Genomic DNA, 21,718 nt, shown 5'->3' on the forward strand with positions numbered 1-21,718 from the left:
CACCAGGGAAGTCCAGGACTGTGGATTTTTAAAGAGTTTACAAAGGCCTGAAATCTTTGGCACTTCAATTTTGATTTTTAAAGATTCCATGCTTTGCCATTATATTTAATTCCCAATAATTAGTTTCCCAATATGATTAAAAGGGTCTTTATATTGGTCTTTAGTGACAGCAAGAAATGGGACTCTGGGGAAATGATACCTCATTCAGCTGTCACTTTGGATGTTGGTGGGGAAAGAGTAATGAAAGAGGTTTTTTGCAAGAAATAACAGACTACTCGGCCGGGGGGGAGGGGCATCTGGAATTACAAAGAAACACTGTGGACACAAGAAAAGGGCTTGTGAAATGCCTGACACGGTGTCTCACCAGCCTGATTAATAAGGCCATGATCTCTAAGTGACCCCGGGTGACAATCTGCGCTGTGTGTGAGTGATCGCTGAGGGCAGTGTCATTTGGTTCTCTGGGAGTGAGACCACGGGTTGTCTGTGGGAGTCCAGGGACTGCAGCCTTGGGTCAGCCCACCCCGAGCATTTTGGAGGGCCTACGGTGGGATGCAGGCCGAAAGCTCCCTGCGCAAAAGGCTGGCCTTGAAAACCAGCAGCCGAAATCGTGCACCAGGTCAGGTGCTCTCAGTGACCAGTGCTTTCCCCACGACCCCGCCCACTCCTGTCTCAGGCCCGCCCACACCCCAAGCATTGCCTTAAGTCGGCCCACCGCTCCCTATTGTCTAGCGGGCACTGAGAACTCGGGTCTCCGCAACGTTCAGGCGTGGGCGGCGCGGGGCGCGCCCACTGCGCGTGCGCGCGCCGGCTCGCAGGCCCCCTCGCCCCCTCTACGCCGGGACTTGGTACGGCCGGGACGTCCCGGCGGTTGGCGTCCTCCGCTGCTCCAGCCAGGGGCGGGCTTTTCAAATCTTACCTTTGGAAGAGTGGCGGCGGCCCAGGCTGTGGCGCTGGTGATGGAGGGGCAGATCCCGAGGGGACCCGAGCTCCGCCCGGCGGGGCTTCCCGCTCAGCAGGTGAGTGAGGAAGGGAGCCGGCTTCAGGTCCTCAAGCGGTCGTTTTGCCTGGACGACGGGAAATTCCCCCTCCCCGCCCCTTCGCGTCTCGTATTCCGCCGTGGCCAGGAACAAAGAACTAGGCGACTGCACTTTTGAGGCCCTAATGGAGCTTGGAAATCTCCCCGTTCCCGTCTCCCCACCCTCTCCCCCAATTTTCTTAGGGAGGAAGCAGGCCCGGAATGGGGAAGCGACGCCGGAGTCTCGAAGCGCGTTTTGGGGCGCACCTGTCGGCCGCCCCTCCTCCCAGAATTGGGACGCTTGTCTTTTTACAAGGGTGGGTCACGCAGGGGGAATGGGAGCCCCGGGATATCCCGGAAGCCCAGCCGAGGCCCGTGGAGGACACTTGGCTTATTACTAGATTTGACGCAAAGCACAATCACTGCAGGAGCTTTGTCTACACACAGTATAAACTTGGTGGAGAGGGTGGAGAAGTAAACTGCAACCTCTGAACTCGAGAAAAAGTTGGTCTGATAGTGGATTCTTTTTGAATTGGATAGGAGAGAAGTTTGGTGTTTGGTATTTATCCATGTAAAATGTGTGTTAGGAACCTTTCTACTTAATATAGTCCAACATTATTTCTTGGCAGTTATTAAAAGTTTATACTTTCCACTCTTAACCTTTAAAGAAAACTTAAAAGATGGGACTTAGAACTCTGATGTCTTTGAGCTGGATCTCCACTTCCAGTTTACTCTCCACCGTGTTTTCCCTATTTTTAAAGTAGATTAAACCATATGAAATTCCGAGTTTTGTAGGTCAAAATTGTTAGAATATTAACAATTTTGTATGGTCCCACCTATTACCTTTGCTTAGCAACCCATTTTCTTTTCTGTAAACCTTAGAACCCTCAGCAGATAGAAAATTGTTAGGAAGTCTTCATAATGCTGTGAAAAGGAAAGCAAGACCTTGAGTCGTTATGCAAAGAGGGCAGTAACTTTATCAGTAATTTATGCTGTGTTATGCCAGCATTTCCAAAAATTTCAAACATTTCGATGCAGAGTGTTTCTTTTCTGTTCTATCCTGTTATGTACTTTTGTTACCGAAATTGGGGCCCGGCTGCTGGCTGCTCAAAAGCCAATAAAGAGGCAAGATTGGTGGAAAGGAGTTTGCTTTGTTTTGGATGCCGGCAAAGGCCGGGGTCGGGTGGTGGGGTGCAGTGTTGGACGCCTGTCCAAAGGCTGACTATGCCCCGCTGACAACCTCTGGACATGAGCTTCTGTAGACAGAGGGAGGGGCCACATGTGGAAACGGCACAGCCAACTCTGACAGCCGTCTTGAAATTGGTCTTGCAGTGGTCTGACCAGCGTCGTCGTGATTATTTTAAGCACAGTTAACCTTCAGTTCCAGGGTTGGTTTGTTGCCATTTCTTTGAGGCTAGTTCTCGGATTCTGGCAGCTTATGTCTCGGCGCAGTCTGGTCGCCATGTAGTTAACGTCCACCTGCTGGGGGTTTCAGTACCTATCAGACAGCTCCCAGGATGTGGCTCAGAATATTACCTATAGCCCTTGAGAAGGAACTGAAGGCCCTCGACGTGGCTTACTGACTAAATTATTATTGTTTTGTCCCATTTGACTGCTTTTCTTTGCTTCTGCATATTCTCACTTCTCTGATTAAAATTATCGTTTGACTCCAGTTTTTCCACGGGCAAAAAGGCAGGCTGAGGACATGGGGGGCAAGGACCACAGGGTCCTGCTCCGTTTCCCTTTGATTGTACTAATTATTTTTTAAAATTTGATTTCTAGTGAATTGGTGATCTTGAGGTTCTTGCACTTACCATGTAGGTGTTGGTGAGGCCGATCAAGTGTATTTCTTGAGCTGTGTGCACCAGTAAATGTTTTTGTATGGTACAAAAGAGATAAGAGGAGAAGGTCATAAAAGGAGTTTAGCTACATGGAATGAAAAGAAATATTTAAATATACGTAACGGCTGGATTATTTACATGTAGGAAAGTACATTACTTAAAGATTCTGAGGCAGCAACAAATTAAAATAATTGAGTTGTGGAATTCCTTCTGTTTGGATCTTGGAGAAAAATTGCAAAATAGTAATAGGTTTTAATCTAACAGGAATATTGAGGGTCAGTAAGAGAATTTTATACTTGACTAACACTGACCCTTTGTGTTTCCTTTGATCCTAATGAACCTGCCGTCAGATAGGGATAGCACCAAAGATTTTGAGATGGTCACTCACTAGTGTAACACCTCTACTCAAACCTTGGAGTCATCTGTGACTACTCACAGCATAGAATATTGGCTTTGGAGTCAGATTAAGGTAAAATCCAACTCTGTTTGTTGTGCAGCCTTGAATAAGTTACCTGTCTTTTCTAAGTTGCAGTTTCTGCAGTTGTAGAATGGTAAACTGCTTATCACAGAAATTTGTTGGAATTTGAGAACCTCTTTAAAGTACTTGCCACAGTACCTAGCACTCATACATGCTTGAGAGATGACTTATTTTTGTTATTATCTTTTGTCCCATTCATCTGAATAGTTGGCATAGCCACCTACCTTTTCTTACAAATGTTTAAGCTTTTGAAATTTTTATAAAAATAAAATTTGAGAAATAATATTTTCTCATTGCAGAAAAGTAAACATAGACAGAAACATGAATTTAAGAATTCTTTCTCCAATTCCATTCCCCAGAATGAGCACTGTTAACAACTTCTAGACTTTTCTCTGTATGTAAACAACTCTTAAAATACACAAAATTTCTTTTGGAAAGAATGTATACTGTATATACTCTTATGCAATCTTTTTCATCTTGCTCTCTTAGCTAACATGGTTTAACTATACCCATTAGGTGGGTGATAGTTTCTATCTGGATTACTACAGTTTTCTTACCAGCAGCCCAACTTCGTTTGTTTTTTTTTCTTTTTTTTAGTCAGTGCCTAATTCCAACACTAAAGTCATTTTCTTTGTACTTCCTTTGTGCCCTTCTAGCTCTTAAAATCTAGTATATTTCCATTTTCTACATTATCTAAGTTTGCACATTTAAGTCATCTGTTTCATTCTTAGCCTTGCCCTATCCATTTATTTTTACCTGCCTGACTTTAAATACCTACGAGATAAGGCTTCTCTTTGACCTGACAGCAAGCCCTTATTTAGAAAATTAAAGAAGAAATAACAAAAGGAAGGCTCTCTTCCCATTCTCCGCTCTTCTTGGAGGCTTGAAATCACACACTTCTAAGAGGGATGCATACAGGGAAACATGCTTTTGTCACGGGCCCTAGTCAGTCTTGACTCTGCCATTATGGTTGAGGCAGTGATGATTTTCGCTCCCTACTCTTCCTCTTTGAGGTCAGTAAGCATCATCATTGAATGCCACCCTCATTACATGATCATTGTTCTCTCTGTGGTTCGCACTAGACATCACTCCTAGCCTAGGAGCACTTTGTACCCCTTTTTCACTTAAAACAAATCCTTTGACTCCATTATGTTTTTCTTGGCTAGAGTAGTTTGCTTGACCAGAGATGTTTTCTCTGCATGTAAAGTATAGATGTGTACTATATATTATAGTATATACTATACTAAAAGAACTTGTATGGAGAACACAAAACTGGCTAATACAATGGTCCTTTTTTTCATCCTGAATGTGTTAAAAAAAGAAACTAGCACAACATTTTAAATCAACTATACTCCAATAAAAAAAAATGCATACACTTAATTTATCTGTCTTCTGTCAGCCCTCCCAGATCCACATCCACTCACTGTAGAGCAGGGGAGGTAAGGTCATAGTTTACTAAGTATGTTCATTTGGCTGGGTTAGGGATCAGCAAACCACTTCTGTAAAAGGACAAATAGTAAATATTTTCAGCTTTGTGGGCCACACAGTCTCTTTTGAAATTATTCAGCTCTGCCTTTGTAGCTTGAAAGTAGCCATAGACAACACAAACGGGCATGACTGTGCTGCAGTACAACTTTATTTACAAAAAACAGGTACTGGCCAGGCTATAGTTTGCTGCCCACTGCTCTAAAGGACAGAATTCTAATATAATATCTGCTAGCTATATCTCATTTCCTTACTGAATATTTAATCTTAAAAATACTGTAATTTTTTTTAAACCCTGACTTTACATTTCCTTTCTCCACTATATCCCATGCCTCTCTACTTTTATGAAGTCTTTATCAATAAGTGAAGAAAGACAATCTTCATTTACCAGATGGAAACCTTTAGAAGTCCGAACTGATTCCTTAGTGTTGTCTCTGGCCACCTACTGGTTTCTAAAGGTTGTTGCAACTTTCCAGATGGCTGGGGAATTTCAAGTAGTGCAGCCCTGGTTCTCTGCCGTGGCTGTGCACTGAATCACCAGAGGAGCTTTAAATAAAAGACCAGGTTCCACCTCCAGAGATCCTAATTGTTTGGGGGTAGGTCATAAGCTTAGGTACTTTTGTAAGGCCCTTCCTCTCTGCCTGAGGTGATTCTAATGTGCAGCCAGCTTTAAGAAGGACTGTGCTAGTCCTTCAACTGGCTGCCTGACTGTAGTATTTAAACTGGCTGCCTGACTGTAGTATTTAAACTGGCTGCCTGACTGTAGTATTTAAAAAGCAAACTTGAATTTAATGGCACCAGATGGTATTCGTTTATATTTGAGTTGTGGGGTAAAGTTATTCATCCCACTTTCAAGTTTCTCCCTAAGTAGACTCTCCAATGCTAACCCGCCTGCCAGAGTTTATTTCTATAGACATATGGGTCACATAGATAATTCTTATAATTGATTACTAATTACATTAAAGAAGAATTTACTTTGGGACTGACAAGTCATAAAAAGATGAGATGGAGTTGTTGAAATTCAGTCATGTGTAAAGAAGGAAAAGCAGCAAATGACTACATTTATATAGTACATCAGTTTTGAGTTATACTACAAAAGAAGGTTTTTATGTGGCGATTACATGATATAATTACAGGAGGTAATTAAACAGATCTGTTTTCTGCGTGTGAATAGCACATTTGATTGATTTGGATAATCAAGTTAAATCATCTGCAGTTTTTCTTTTTGGGTAATCATAGACTATTGCTCTAACTTTCAGCTTTTCTTTTTGAAAAGATTGTCCTTTCAATATCTGGAAATTTTGTTATTAGATTCATTCAGATTTTTGATATAAATTTTATTCCAGTTAAAAGGTAAACTATAGCGTTCATTTTTTGTTTTTTTTAACTGCAGAAGCTAGGATGATCTCTTCATTTTTAGAAATAGACATACTGAAGCATTATTACATGTTTGTAGTATATTAAAGAGTATCTAGTGATTTATAGTTTTTAAAAAGTCACTGAATTTAAATCAGAACAATACATTTCAGTTTATAGAATTTTGATGTTACATATGAAACTTGTTTATAGAGCCAGGCCATTTTAAGATCATTGTACAGAATGAAAGACTTTCAGAACTAAAATGATTTAGTAGTTTCATGGTGACTCTTAAAGCTAAAATAAATATATCCAAAAACTGTGTTCTAAATCTCTGTTCCAGGTAGCTAAAGCTTCTGACATTTTCTTAGCATAGTTCTTTCACTCTCTTGCTTCTGAGATTTTATTTACATTGCTTACCCTAACAAATAGCCTGTTACCTCTCTGCTGTTAAACCTTAGTTCCTTTATTCAGCATCTGTTCTTTTAGAAAGTTCTTCCTTGGTTAATTTAGTGTCATCAGTTACATCTTGCCATCTCACAGTGCAACTTACATAATACATGCATGTGCTGTATTGTTCACATTGGTTATTATATTCTTGTATTAGTTTCCTGAGGCTGCCATAACAAATTACCAAAACTGAGTGGCTTAAAACAACAGAAATTTGTTCTCTCAGAGTTTTGGAGTCCAGAAGTCTGAAATCAGGGTACCTGCAGGGCCATGTTCCTGCTGAAGGGACTAGAGAAGAATCTGTCCTTGCCTTTTCCAGCTTCTGGTGGTTGCTGGCAATACTTGGTGTTCCGTGGCTTGTAGACTCATTACTCCAGTCTCTGCCTTCATCTTCACATGGAGTTCTCTATGTATCCCTCTGTGTCTTCACTTGGCTTTCCTATGAGGCCAACAGTCATTGGATTTAGGGCCCACACTAATCCAGTATGACCTCATCTTAACTAATTACATTTGCAAAAGTATGTCCAAATAAGGTTACATTCTAAGGTTCTGGGAGGACAGGAATATGTGGGGGACACTATTCAACCTTGTACAGTTACAGTAAGAATATATATTATTTCTCACCTTTGTTTCTGTTCTGTTTATCCAGTAGATTGTAAAGACTTCCTAATAAAGCAAGAAATTAAGATTTTGCACAGAGCCTTTAAAAGATTTTGTACTATCATACACTAAAACTTTGTTACTTTCCCAATGTATTATAAAATTATAATACTAGATAGTACATTTTCCATCTATTAGGGGTAAAACGAAATGTTATAATTTTGGGTTTTGCTACCTTTTAAAAATGCTTTTTCTCTCTCTTTTTTTTTAAGGACTGCAGCATTCAAGAAAAAATACATTTAGAGATGCGAATACGAGAAGGGGTATGGAAACTCCTTTCTCTGAGCACTCAGAAAGACCAGATTTTGCATGCAGTTAAGAATCTCATGGTGTGCAATGCTCGAATAATGGCTTACACATTGGAGCTGCAGAAATTAGAAGAGCAGATTGCAAATCAAATTGGAAGATGGTTAGTGACATTGTTTACCTATGGCTTTTAATGTACTTAAATATTTACATTAAAAACACCATATAGGGCTTGCCTGGTGGCGCAGTGGTTGAGAGTCCGCCTGCCGATGCAGGAGACACGGGTTCGTGCCCCGGTCCGGGAAGATCCCACATGCCGCGGAGCAGCTGGGCCCATGAACCATGGCCGCTGAGCCTGCGCGTCCGGAGCCTGTGTTCCGTAAGGGGAGAGGCCACAATAGTGAGAGGCCCGCATATCGCAAAAAAAAACCCCAAAAAACGAAAAAAACAACACCATAACCTGAAATGTCAAATCATCAAAGCTTTTAAAAATTACACTGAAGTAGCCTCTGATATCATAAACATTTTTTTTTTTATCATAAACATTTTTAAGTAGGGCTCAGAGTAAACTTACTATTAAGGCAGCAGTTTTTACTGGCCAGTTTTGTTGTGTTCAGTACTTCCAGATTGTAAAATGAAGTGGTTAAGAAGCAAGGAGTGAGGAAATATTTTAAGAAGAAGGACTAAGACTGATATCTGAGTGTATAGAAATGTAAATTAAAAAAAAAAAACTAATTGCTTAAAAATAAACTGATAAAAAGATACTAGCTGAGAGTAATGGAAACTTAGAAATTGAAATGAGTGGGCAGCAAAATTAAAGATATAAATGGAATTAAAGCTATGAATGGGATTAAAGCTATGAATAGACTTAAAGATATGAATGGAAGGGGACTTAAAAATCTGGTAACACATTCCTTTCATATGTTGAGTGTAAGTTCCAGAGAGGCAAGTGACTTACTCAAGGACACTTGAGTGACACTAGTGACGCTAGAACACTAGTGAGTGTTCTAACTAGTGACAGAAGCTAATGAGAGGTTACTTACCATTTGCTAAGTAACTTCTGGTCCTTGTTCTCTCTGTCACTACATGCTGCCTTTTTGGATCAGGTCTAGATTTTGTGTATGAAATTTACATCGTATCCTATTTACAATGCCAAGTCTTATTTGGACCTTAGGATTGACTCGATTTAGTGGCTAGATATTGGTTTCCTTTTTAATATAAATGGTTTCACATTATTCATTGTTGATCAGTCTTAAAGTTGTAACACTAATTAAAAGTTTCTTTTTAGACATTAGTGGCCATTGATTGGGCTGTTCATGGGACACCTCCATGAAATTCTTGAAAAGTAAGGTAAAAACACAGGTCAGAGAAAGAGATTTTTGTAAAAATAGAATATTGATGAAATCGTATAATAAACACTTATATACGAAGTGGCTAATATTTATTAGCTTTATTCCCTTGGGATAGCTATTTAATCTCTTTGTGCCTTATTTCCTTCATTACAGTTGACATAATAATATTTACATTTTGAAAATTAAGATGATATATATTAAAAACCTAATAATACCTTTTATGTAATTAGTACTCAACGTATGTCAAACAATTTTCACTATTATTTATCCCTGGCATTATAAAATGAAATTATTCCAGTATCATAATCCAGGAAAATACTTTTCAGATACACATACACTGGACTAAGTCAGTGCTTCACCAGCTGTGTCAAATATATTACTTAGAGTAGATGATTTTGTATCACAAGATATGCAAAGCCAACGAATAAATATGGCGTATCTTTTTATAGCATGAATTTTTAAGATAAAGCATTAGGAATTTAGGATTGTGGCATGGTTTTGGATTATGCTACTCATCGGGATACATGTTCCTTCTCCCCAGCCTTTATAACAATATGTTGTCAAGGGGCGGGACTGTTTAAGTGGAAGAATTTTAGAAGCACTGGTTTAAGTACAGTGTGGGACTAAACACGCAATATTATATCATTTCTCACAGTTATATGGAATGTTCCTCCGGGAATCATGTCTACCCTTCATATTCATGTTCTTTAAGTATAACGAATTGTGAACTGGCCATTTTCTTTAACAACTTTCCTGCAACTTTCCTGAAGTTGCTGATTTGGAAAAATGTTAAATAAGCTTAATTCCTGTTGGATTTATATAACAAAGATAAGAAAAAATATCTGGGACTCTCAACTGAAGATGTGTACAATTTTCAGTTTCTTTACTGATTATCTTTGATAGATGAAAATAGCTTTGATGCTATATTTGTTTTATATTTGAACATTTATATTTGTTCATCACTCCTTGCCTCCATTAATTATTGAATTATTTCTTTAAAAAATCTGAATATTCTATATGAATTATTTTGTTTACAACTTCATTTTGTTATGTGCAGATATAACCTGAGGTTACTGATCAAACGTAACTGGAAATTATAGTACTTTCCTTCTTACTACATAAAAATGATCTAAAGATAAAAGAGAATCCCATGATAGTTTTTTTAGTTCCTTGAAGAAAGTTATGTAAATTATGCCATTTGATTAGTCAATCCAATATTTATTGAATATCTACTACTTGTAGAACACTTATTTAGTATTGTGCTACTGTATCCAAATTCAAAGAACAGAATTTGTCGAAATGTGAGTATGTTTGTATATTCAGCAGTCAAATACCTTACCTTTAGAGACTCAGTGGTCTGTTCCTTAGCTTGGTTTTGATGGTCTTTAAGATAGAAAAGTGCTCCACTTTTACTTTGCTACCAGAATTAAAATAACATTTTAACGAGCCTCCTGCCTACCACTAGTCTACCTTCTCTAAAATTTTATGATAAAATGTAAAAAAAATTAATACAGACAATACATCTAGACTCTTTCAAAGAAGAATCAAATCAGTATGAAATGGTAGAATCAAGGAAGGTCTAACGGAAGAATTGGGTCTGAATCTTCCAGATCATAAAGGATGGGTAGAGTTTGGTTTGTTGAGTAGAAAGAAAGCATATTAAAAGTAAGAAAAATAGCAAAACAAAAGCTTAGGGTGAAAAATGAGCATGAATTCAAGAACATTGAAGAGATGTGTTTGGTTGAGGCTGAAGATCAAGCCAAAGTTGAAAAGGAGGTGGGTAGCAAAATTCAAGAAAGTTTACAATGACATCAGGTTAACTGGTATTAACTGACAGCCTTTCCAGGTGCCAGATACTGTGCTAGGGTTTCACAAATACCGCATCACAAACTGAGAGAGGTATAAACCTCTTTATTAAAGATTTGGGAACAGGAACTTGGAAAATATTAGATAACTGTTTCAAAGGGCACACAGTGACTCTGTGACTAGGATGTGAACCCAAACGACTTAAAAGCCTGAGCCTCGCTTAACCCTCCCCAGAGAAGCCCATTATTTTGTACTACCCCAAGTTGCCCTGTTAAGTTGTTATAGGACTTTACATTTATTTCGTTGTTTATCTTTTACCATTTTATTTTCAGTAAGAAAGAGGCATGATAAAATGGGTGTTTAAGAAGGTTATCTGGCAGTAGAGTATTGAAAAGGATGGTGAGACAAAATAATTGAAATAATAAATTTTTAGGGAAAATGTTTAAGAACAGGCAGATAGAGAAGTGATCAAATAAGTAACTTTTGATGAGATAAATGAGATAAAAACTAGTGCATGAGTTTTGGGTTATTTTAATAGATATTTACTCAAGGTCCTCTTGATATAGTAACAACCATTCTGCAAACAGTTTCACTTATTTCTCAATTTATTATGAGTTTATTAAAGTAAGCAAATAGTCTTACTTCATTTTACAGCCTGTTTAAACTGGGGTTCCAGGAAAGAGTTAAGCCCTAATGCCCCAAGACATGCATTGTATACAATGACTTAACTTCCGTGTATTTAGAATACTACTAGTTTGGTACCATTCTTGGGAGAATTGAGAAAATAGTCATTCTCTGGTTTAGTTGAGGAACCCCACTTGGGAAATCAGTGATATAGTCATATCATTTATTCTTTTTTTAACCACCTATCTGAGAATATTGGTAATTGGTTAAATGTTCCATTACCATAATGTTCTAATAATGTAACAGAAGCTTTGTTCTCCTTAAATGTATGTGATTATGAAACACCTTCTGGTATACTATCTATTTTTTACATCTAAATATGCGAATGATACCCAGGTTTGTGTAAAATTCATAATAGAGTCAGGGTGACTCAAAGAAAAAGTAGAATATGGAAAGTTTTCTAGGTTGAGTAGACAGTAGCTAGTGAGGGTATGGAGTGGAGCACGGACAGCTGACTGCCTTATTAGTTCAAAGGGTAGGATTACTTGGTTACAGCAGTCTGTCAGTATGCTAGTCTTTTAAGTGGTAAATGAGACTCTCTCCCTGCCTTTTCCCTGCATGTTATAGCTATATATACCTACTTAAAAGACTTGCTTATATTGGTCCACTTCTTAAAAAACAGCTAATGGTTTCCATTTACTAAAATTCCTTAGGTAGGCATCGCATTCCAGGATCTTTGTGGTCTGATCTCAAACTACTTTCATAGTAGTTTACAAATTAGTTCTTAACTTTCTACTTTACAGATTTATTTCAGCCAAATGCTTGATCTGTATCCCCAAAACAGTTCTTGAATTTTTCTGTCTCCAGTGCTTTTGCTTATACCGAAGTGCCCTGTCTTCCATTCCCATTTCATAAGACCTCTTTTGCTCTGCAATACCCTACTTGCATCATCAAAGTTTCCTTTGAAATTGTATTCAGAAAAAGATCATTTCTTCCTTTATGCTCATAGTAAGGACTCAAAAAATGATTATTTGCCTCCTTTTAGTTCTAGTAGCATCTGAACCATGAATATCTCACTGTAGTATACTATATTCTAATATTCTATATTCCATTTATGAGCATGTATTATCAATTAAATTATAAACTTTTAGGGGCAGGGACAATGTTGGTTCTTACTTATTAGATGAAGAAATAGAGATGATATCACCACTCATTTCATATGGTCATTTTTGAGGATTTAGTGGCTGGAGCTTGGAGGCAACTCAACTAATGTTGATTCTTTTCTCTTTCTTCTTTGTATCCCCAGAACACCTAACAGTGCTATATAACTATTTAAGAACAATTTAATTTGTGCTTCATAACGTTTTGCCTCCTCCTCCCTTCCATGTGTATGATGAGCAAATAGGGCTTATAATTTAATAACAGTTAACTATATGGCAGTTACTCATTTTTCTTCTTGTTACTTTCTTCCATGTTCTTAGGTTCTTCCTGTTTTTCTTGGCCTCTGTGCTTGACATGTTCCAGATTATCATTTACTATTTTCTACTTCGTTCACTTTTTTAAAACCAACTTTTTATTATGAAATTTCATATGTAAAAAGTTTAAGAATAGTATAGACATCATGTATATTCTCCACCTGGAAGGACCAGTTAATAGTTTGCCATATATGTTCATCCACTCTCCTTCTCTGTCTTGGTACTCATACACACAGACACATGCTCACACACATATGCATGCATGCATGTACACACATACACATTTTTCTTTTTCTGTGTTGAACCATTTGAAAATAAGTTGCAGACAACATGGCATGTATATCTCAGTAGTTCAGCGTATATCTTCTAAAAACAAGAACATTCTCCTATATAACCAAAATATGGTTATCATATATAAAATATTGACAGTAATTGCATAATCATCCACTAATATTCAGTCCATATTCTATTTTACCTAGTTGTCAAAAGAAAATTCTTTATAGTTCCTTTTCCAAAACCAGAATTCAGTCAAGATTCATTTGGTTATGTTTCTTTAATCATTTTACCTTTATCTAAAAACTCCTTGCCATTGATGCTTTGAAGAGTCTAGACTTTAAAAAATATCCTTTAAAAATATTCTGCACTGTATATCTGTCTATTTAGGGGAGGGAAGAATTTCTGCTCTACCCCTCTTGGTTCTTTTGACTGGTCTAATAATTAAATAGGTACAAGACAGATTAATAGGAGAAAAACAAATTTAATTTCGTACATATGGTGGTCCCATAGGTATAAGACTCCAGAGGTGACCAAAGCATGTTGTTTATACACCTTTTTAGACAAAGAGTAAATTATTTGTGAAGATTTGACAAAACAAAAGGGTTTGGGCTTGGAGTAGCAAATTAATGAAGAAGTAATAAAGTTTGTTTATACAGCTTCCTCTGCCCCAAACTCTGTATCTCTGGTAATAAGGATGCCCTCCATCCTCTAGCATAGGGAGGATATCTTCCCATGGGAGCTTTGTTTCCTGCTTTCAGGGGAACAAAGGAGGGTTAGGGTGTTCTTCTTGTATGGGCTGTTTCTCAAGTGACTTGATTTCATTTTATTTTTAATAAATTTATTTATTTATTTATTTTTGGCTGCATTGGGTCTTTGTTGCTGCACGCGGGCTTTCTCTAGTTGCGGCAAGCAGGGGCTGTTCTTCATTGTGGTGCACAGGCTTCTCATTGCGGTGGCTTCTCTTGTTGCGGAGCACAGGCTGCAGGCACGTGGGCTTCAGTAGTTGTGGCACGCGGGCTCAGTAGTTGTGGCTCACGGGCTTAGTTGCACCGCGGCATGTGGGATCTTCCCGGACCAGGGCTCGAGCCTGTGTCCCCTACATTGGCAGGAGGATTCTTTACCACTGCACCACCAGGAAAGTCCTCTCAAGTGACTTTAATTCAAAATAGTCAACATTCCACTTTGGCATATTTTGGGGTGGCCTCCCACAAACCCCATCATCTAATTGTTTCTTTTGGTATTATTGAACCTTTTCTCACATTCCCTGTTTTTGCTGTAACTGGAAGTTGGATCAGACTTAATCAGACTCAGGTTAAACATTTTTTTTGCAAGAATTTTTCTTGGTTAGGTTGGGTACTGTATATGCTGCCAGTGTGGTACGATGTGATGTTTGTTTTTACCGCTCTAAATGATGCTGAGTTTGATCCCTTGGTTTAGATGGCAGTTGCCACATTTCTCCTCTGTGATATAATGGTTTTCCCTTTGCAATTCATAAGTAACCTTTGGGCTATTATATTGGGGCTGGGAGAATATTCTGTTATCCAACAAGCTTTCACTTAATGACTGTATCCATTTATGATCCTTGCCTAAATTATTAGGGCTTTACAAGACAGTGATTATCTAATTCTATTATTTTTTCTATACTTTTTAGCTAATATTCTTCTGTAAGGAAGGCCATTCCTCTTCTTTCTCTCTCCATAGATTTGTGGATTTTTATTTATTCAATGTTTTATCATTTATAGTCATTAATCATTTTGATAGATTAAATTTTCCTAATTTTGTTCAATGGAAGTTCCGTGAAACTGGCTTCTTTTTTCTTTTGACCTGCTTCTATATAAGTCTTTAAGAACTTTCTTACTTTCTGGCCCAAAAGGTGACCCAGGCTTGCCTTGTATTTTCTGTGCCTTAGACCTAGAGCCGGCCATTTCTCTAATGACTCCTGATTCCCTTTAATGGTGAATAGTACTTTGAAACCAAGATGTGGGCACTAGGTGTGCTCATTGTTATTGGGGATCACTTCTTTTAGGCCTTGAAAAGGACATAGCTATGGGAAAGACTTTTTAAAAAATCATGAGTTTATATTGATATTTATAGGCTTTGTTTTCTTGAATTACTTTATATTTGTATCTCTTTTTCTTATGCTGAAAATCTTAATTGCTAACCAACAGTAATATATTTCCTTATTTGTTTTATATGTTTCTTATTTGTTTTATACTATGATTATATAAAATAGTTTCATAATTATAGTACAAATATGATTGCTGACATAAACCCACCTGGGCAAGTTCAAGATGTCCTTGTAGTTCTTTTCCAACGTACAGAAATTATGGAAACTTTCCAATATACAGAAAAGTTGAAAGAATTGTACAGTGAAGACTGATATATCCATCACCTACTAGAGTCTGCAGTTAATATTTTACTATATTTACTTTATCCTATATCCTTTAATTTATCTGTCAATTCATCTTATTTTTTATGATGCAGTTCAAAGAAAGTTCCTTTTTGTGAGTGTGTATGTGTGTATACATACAAATATACATACATTCTTGTGGATAAAGGGTTAGGAGACTATGTTTAAAAGTTACTTAAAATGATCTTTTTCTCTCTGTATGGTTATGTTATCAGTTTCATAAACAGTCATTTGTTACTTGTGTCAGTTTGGGGTTGCCTTTTTTTCCCTCTTTGAATAAATCATGCTTTCTGGATATGTTGTATTTCTTTTTCCCCAAAGCTGGATTAGTAGTACCTGCCTCTGTCCCCACTTCAAGAAGCAGCCACTGTTCTGCTTTTTTTTTCCCCACCATATGTTTTGCCTGTTCTAGAACTTAATACAAATGGAATTGTCCAGTGTGTACCCTATCCTTTTCATCAGCATAATACTTTTGAGATTCTTCAGGTAGCTAGCATGTATCAGTGATTTGTTCCTCGTTATTGGTAAGTAATATTTCACTGTATGAATATACCATGGTGCCACTTCTTTCCTCTGGGGTTGGCTTTTCTCTAATTTCTTCCTGGTTTTGGTTGCTTGCCAGTCCCTTCAGGTAGTTGTTTTTTAATAGTTTTTCCATATTTTATATTGTTTTCTATGGGAGAATTTCTCTGATATGAGCTATTCCAACATTACCAGAAGATAAATTCATTTTGTTGCATCTTGAGCAAATAAATTTTTAGTTTTTTCTACTTTATGAAATATTTTGAAATTTTCTTTCTGACTTAATATGGTCAGTTTTCATGACTGTCATGGGCTTTTGAAGTTATATTTCATTTTTCAGAGTACGAAGTTCGATATGTATATATATATTTATATATATGCAAAAGATTTATGTTATTGATTATGTTTTTATCTTTTGACCACTTGAACTATCTTGGACTGAAAGAGATAGGTTAAGATTTTTGTTATTAAGGTTTTGCTGTCTTACCCTTGTATATCCTGTACTTAATGTTTTATGAAACATTTGGTGCTTTAGTACTTGTTATATATTTATTGCCAATTGCAGCCTTTAGCATTATAAAAGTGTCCTTTTGTTGTTGTTGTCCTATAATGCTTTTGGATCTGAGTTCTACAGTTTCCTGATAACAAGATCGTATACCCTGATTTCTTATTGTTTGCATTTGTTTGCTGTATCTTTGCCCATCTCTTTAGTTTATTAGCCTTTATGAATTGTTTGGTTGAAGGTGTGGTTCTTGTATTCATCCCAGAGTTCGGTTTTACATTATGAGCCTATCTGAAAATCCTTTTACTAGAGGAGTTAAGCATACTTACATATATATTACTGATATATTTGGTTTCAGCTTTGTCATATGTTCTTTTATGTTATGTTAACTTACGTGTATTATAATTATAGCTTGTCTTTTACCCTGTGGTCTGTTTTCTTTTTTTTAAATATTAATTTATTTATTTTTGGCTGCATTGGGTCTTCGTTGCTGTGCGTGGGCTTTCTGTAGTTGCGGCGAGCGGGGGTACTCTTTGTTGCGGTGCATGGGCTCCTCATTGCAGTGGCTTCTCTTGTTGCGGAGCATGGGCCCTATCTAGGCACGTGGGCTTCAGTAGGTGTGGCTCGCAGGCTCTAGGGCGCGGTCTCAGTAGCTGTGACACATGGGCTTAGTTGCTCCGCGGCATGTGGGGTCTTCGCAGACCAGGGCTTGAACCTGTGTCCCCTGCATTGGCAGACGGATTCTTAACCACTGTGCAACCAGGGAAGCCTGGTCTGTTTTCTTTATTTAATTTAAGAAGAGTTTTATTGGTCATAGAAGTTACTAGAACTTTATATTTATAAACTGTATACTGTTAACTTTATAATGACCTTAGTTCTTTTTTTCTTAGGCTTTTCCTATTTTGTTTTTCTGCTTTAAACGATATCATTTTGTTTCCACTTACTATTTTCTGTGTAGAAATCAATGAACTTATTCTATTTTCCCATGTCTTCCTTCTCTACCTTTCTTTTTTTTTTTAGGATTGTATTTCTCCTTTGGTAGGTGGATAGTGTTTACATACTAATCTTGTAGCTTCACCTTTGTTTTATTCTTTGATCTGCAATTAAATATATATAATGTTCACTACCTGTCCTTTTGTTGTACTTTCCAAAATTATCTCTTGTTTAGAGGAAACTCATGAGCTAGTAGATTCCACAACCTGAGTGCAGTTTTCTTCACATTCTTGCATGTTTAAAGTGCTTTTCTTTAGTGTTGGTACCTAAAGTGCAGCTTGGCTGGATACAAAATCCTTGGCCAACACTTTCTTTCCTTGAGCTTCTTGAATACCTTGCTCCATTGTTGTCATGTTATCAACAAATCTAATGTCTAATTTTTTTTCCTTTGTGGACTGATTTTTTTCCCTGTAAATGACTTGGTCTTTTTATCTGGAAGCTGAAAGATGTTTTCTTTATCTTAAAGGCTGGTAATTTTACTGGAATGTGACTATGGCTGAGCATTTTAGCTCATTTAGTGCCTTTTAAATATGTAGATTCAGTTCTTTTATTTTCAGGTTTTCCTGGAATTAAAGCTTCCAGAAAACATTAATTCTGTCCTATCTCATTATTTTATTTTTCTTATGTAAGGACTCCAGTTGCACACAAGTTGGATCTTCCTTGCCTGTCTTCTATGTCTTTCACTTTTTCTTTGATGTTTTTAAACTCTTTATTTTATTTTTGTTCTTTTGGTTCTTTGGGTTCTCATCCACTGTGTCCCTTAGTGTACTTTCAGTTTTATATTTTTGTCCTTGGGCACCTTGTATTTACTCTTCATTTTAGAGATGATTTAATTTTTTCCAGCTTCTTTCCTTGTTCTCTTATTTTTTTTCTTCTTTTTGCATTATTTACCTGCTCTTTATCCTTTACTAATGTGAGGTGTTAGATTACAGATTCATGGTTTCTCTCAGATTTGCAATAGCTTACTTAGCTACACTTAATTTATTTTGGAGTATCGTGTTACCTTGTTTGTTATTCTATATTTTTTGGAAAGTTTTTGGTGGGGTATTTTTATCAGCTGAAGCATTCTGATTCTTTCTACTTTCACTTTATAATAGCTTTCTATGGGTGTTTGGATCCTTTTTTGTTGTTGTTCCTAATGAAACAAAATGAAATACGTAGGATACAGCATTTTCCTGGGCCAAGTGATGGTGGTGGGGAGGGGGTTGGGTAAAAAGGCTTACTTGGTTTCTTAGTTCAAGAGTGTTTTCTATTATTGGAACTATGAAAAGTAGTTTCTTTAATAAATGGTTCCTTTTGGGATGTTGGTTGGTTGGTTTTCTGATACTTTGATACTGGTTTGTTTCTTAGCGTTTTTAACTTAAGCTGCTTTCTCCTTCTTCTCCTCTTCCTCCTCCCCCTCCCTGTCCCTTTCCCCTCCTCCTCCTCCCTTTTTTTTTTTCATGGCCCAGTCTTCAAAGGATACCTCCCCTATTGCATGTCTGTCTTCTCCACAAGACTAACAACTTCTGAACCAGAATTATTTTGGAGCCCCTACCAGTGGTGTGGTAGCACTGGTTTTATATCCATTCTCTTTTCTTATGATCTTCTAGAGGAGATCATAAGTTGATCTTATTTGCGTTTTGCAATACCAGACTCTTTACTTGTGTAAGGCCTCCAGGAACTGGTTTTGATGTTTTCAGTTGTCAGTTTCCTCTCTTACATGTAAATTGAAGTTTGTGATAGTCTCTTTTCTAGTTATGCTGTCGGTGTGGGCTGTAGATGATTTTGCTTTCCTTGTTGACGTGAAACCTTTTGTAGGATTTCCTGGAGAGATTCCAGTTTAGGTGGCTACCATTATTTTACACAAACTGGAAAGTCATACTCTGATCACTTTAACAAATGATTTAGTGCCTCTTCCACATAAGCTCCAAGTTAATACTGAAGCCAAAAATACAAACACTCACAAAGTAATCCTAGTATTTGTGTAGCATTTCTAAGAATGATTCAGAATACATTAAAAATATTATTGCATTCAGTAGCTGTGAGGTAAGTAGATACTTCCTGCATTTTACTGATGAGGTTGCTGAGGCTAAGAGGTTAACAGCAACTCATTAACCAGTTATTGATGGATAAGAGTCACACCTAAGACTTTAGTCTAAATCTACTGCTTGCTCTGCCAAAAAGACATATCCTGTTTTACTTCATTTAGTATTCACTAAGTCTTTACTGAATGCCTTAGAATGTACTGAGCTGTATACCAGGCACTGGTGATTGAGCAGTGAACAGAATAGACAAAAAAATCCCTATTCTTGCAGAGCTTACATTTTAGCAATAATATTCTCCTCTGCCCCAACCCACTAGTCTGTCTCTTGCCTTAACTTCTTAAAACTGTATTTGGCTTTGTGAAAATAATACTAGTCAAAGACATTTATAGTACCTAATTTTAGGTATCATTCACCATAATTCTGATTTTAATAACGCCACAAAAACTAGTTTCTCATACTCCAATTGCCTAGTTTAATTGCTTATATACTACAATATAAACAAAAATAAAAATGTGGGTTGCCAGTGAAAATTATGTACTCCTGGTATTTCTACAATAAAACATGGTATAGTTAAGACATTAATTATTTTATTTTTTTAAACTTTATATTGTTTGGTATCTGTTGAAAAGAGGTTGTTGTCTCAAGGTTTGAAGTAGAAAACTCATCTTCCCAGCTTAACATCGTTATGAAGGTATTAATTTTATACCACATAGTTTTAGGATGGTTTAAAAGTCCACATTAAGCATTTCTGTGTGTTTTAGTTTTCACTTATTTGCACAAGAGGTGAAGAATTTTATAACCTGCTTTGAAATAATAGAATAGTATTTAGAATTCTTCTAAATGCTTTGTTAATATAAAATTCTTTCATCATTGTGTTATTTCTCATTGTATCTTGTTAATTCTGGAAAAGAAATGCTATTTTAAATTCCCATATGGAACAATATAAAATAGGATAATATGTATTTACTTGGCCAATTTTAATACAGATTTTTGAGCAACAAAGTGGCTGATTGGCACCCTCTGTTGGTCATTTTATTTACCTACAGGCAGAAATATAAGTTAATAAACCAAAGTTAAAAGTTTGTCTTATATATTTTTATCTCTATCTTTTAAATTACAAGTCTTACCAAAATAATGCTCTAAACTGGGTTCATAAGAATAAGGTACAAAAAAAAAAAAGAATAAGGTACACTATTATTTAGCTGTGCTTTTGTTTGAATGATTTTGTGGTTATTTGCTTTTTCCTCAGACTGGCTCTCTAACTGTAGCATTTAGAATTGACATTAACATTGCAGATTTTAAAACAACTATTGGTTTAACTGTAGCAAACTGTTAGCTACAGTAGCACATTATTAAACAGATAATGTTTAACAATTTATTGTCAATTTGGATTAATTAGAAAAACATCACATTTTAGCACCCTAAATAGCAGTTGAGTTATTTGAAATGAAAATAATTCAAGCTTCTGAAACATGAGTCTGGATTACTTTAGTTCATCTCTCAATATTTTAAAGAAAGAATCATTCTGTAAGATTATATGGTTAATTGGATTTATATTATAATTTGATAATATTTGTATGTAATAAGTTTGTTGACAGGTCCTGAAAATGCCTATGCAAGTAATTTTATACTTATAGGGGAGAAAGCTATACTCTGCCAGGTGGTTGAATAGTTTGGAGGGGAAAAATTTTTTTGGTAAATGTTCAGCAAGTTTGCTTTTGGTGATTCTAGTATTTTAGAATTTCACTTGTCTGCCAAAGCCTCAAGTTTAATCCAATTTAATAATGCCTAATGGATTTCAATTTTAACATAATTTATGACCTATTCCATAATACTCAAGTTACTCACTGTATTAGAGCTTCCTTGTATTTTTTCACTGAAATAAATATTTTAAGAATTTATATTATGCATTGCTCATATAGAACGTGTTTTTAGAAGTATTACAAATGCCAACCAACTGTATTTATATTGTATTTCTTGTACCAATTTGAGGAAATTGAGATTTGTGTTTGGTTTCTAGTGGGCCTTTCAGTATATTATTTTCACCACAACATAGTAGACTATTCAATTGAATTTTTCAGTCTGATGAATTAATAAGCCAGCTAAAATTCTCCAACGTGACAAACTGAACTTGAGTATAAAATACCGAACTTGACTCTTTTTAAAATTTATGATTCAACAAAACATTATTTTGAAATAA

General features: G+C 36.6%; 1 protein-coding gene across 1 annotated transcript in view; it reads left to right on the top strand.

Annotated features, from left to right (window-relative positions):
- Window positions 1-956: 956 nt before the first annotated feature.
- RTKN2 (rhotekin 2) overlaps window positions 957-21,718 on the top strand; it is a gene marked incomplete at both ends in the record, with an annotated part of 76,903 nt that continues 56,141 nt past the window's right edge. The window contains 2 exons of the mRNA XM_082854707.1: window positions 957-1,016; window positions 7,498-7,694. Coding sequence (XP_082710833.1) covers window positions 957-1,016; window positions 7,498-7,694 — 257 coding nt within the window. The remainder of the gene's footprint in view (window positions 1,017-7,497; window positions 7,695-21,718) is intronic.

The sequence above is a fragment of the Leucopleurus acutus genome, assembly GCF_964270905.1.
Source record: "Leucopleurus acutus genome assembly, chromosome: 14".
In the NCBI taxonomy this organism is placed as follows: domain Eukaryota; kingdom Metazoa; phylum Chordata; class Mammalia; order Artiodactyla; family Delphinidae; genus Leucopleurus; species Leucopleurus acutus.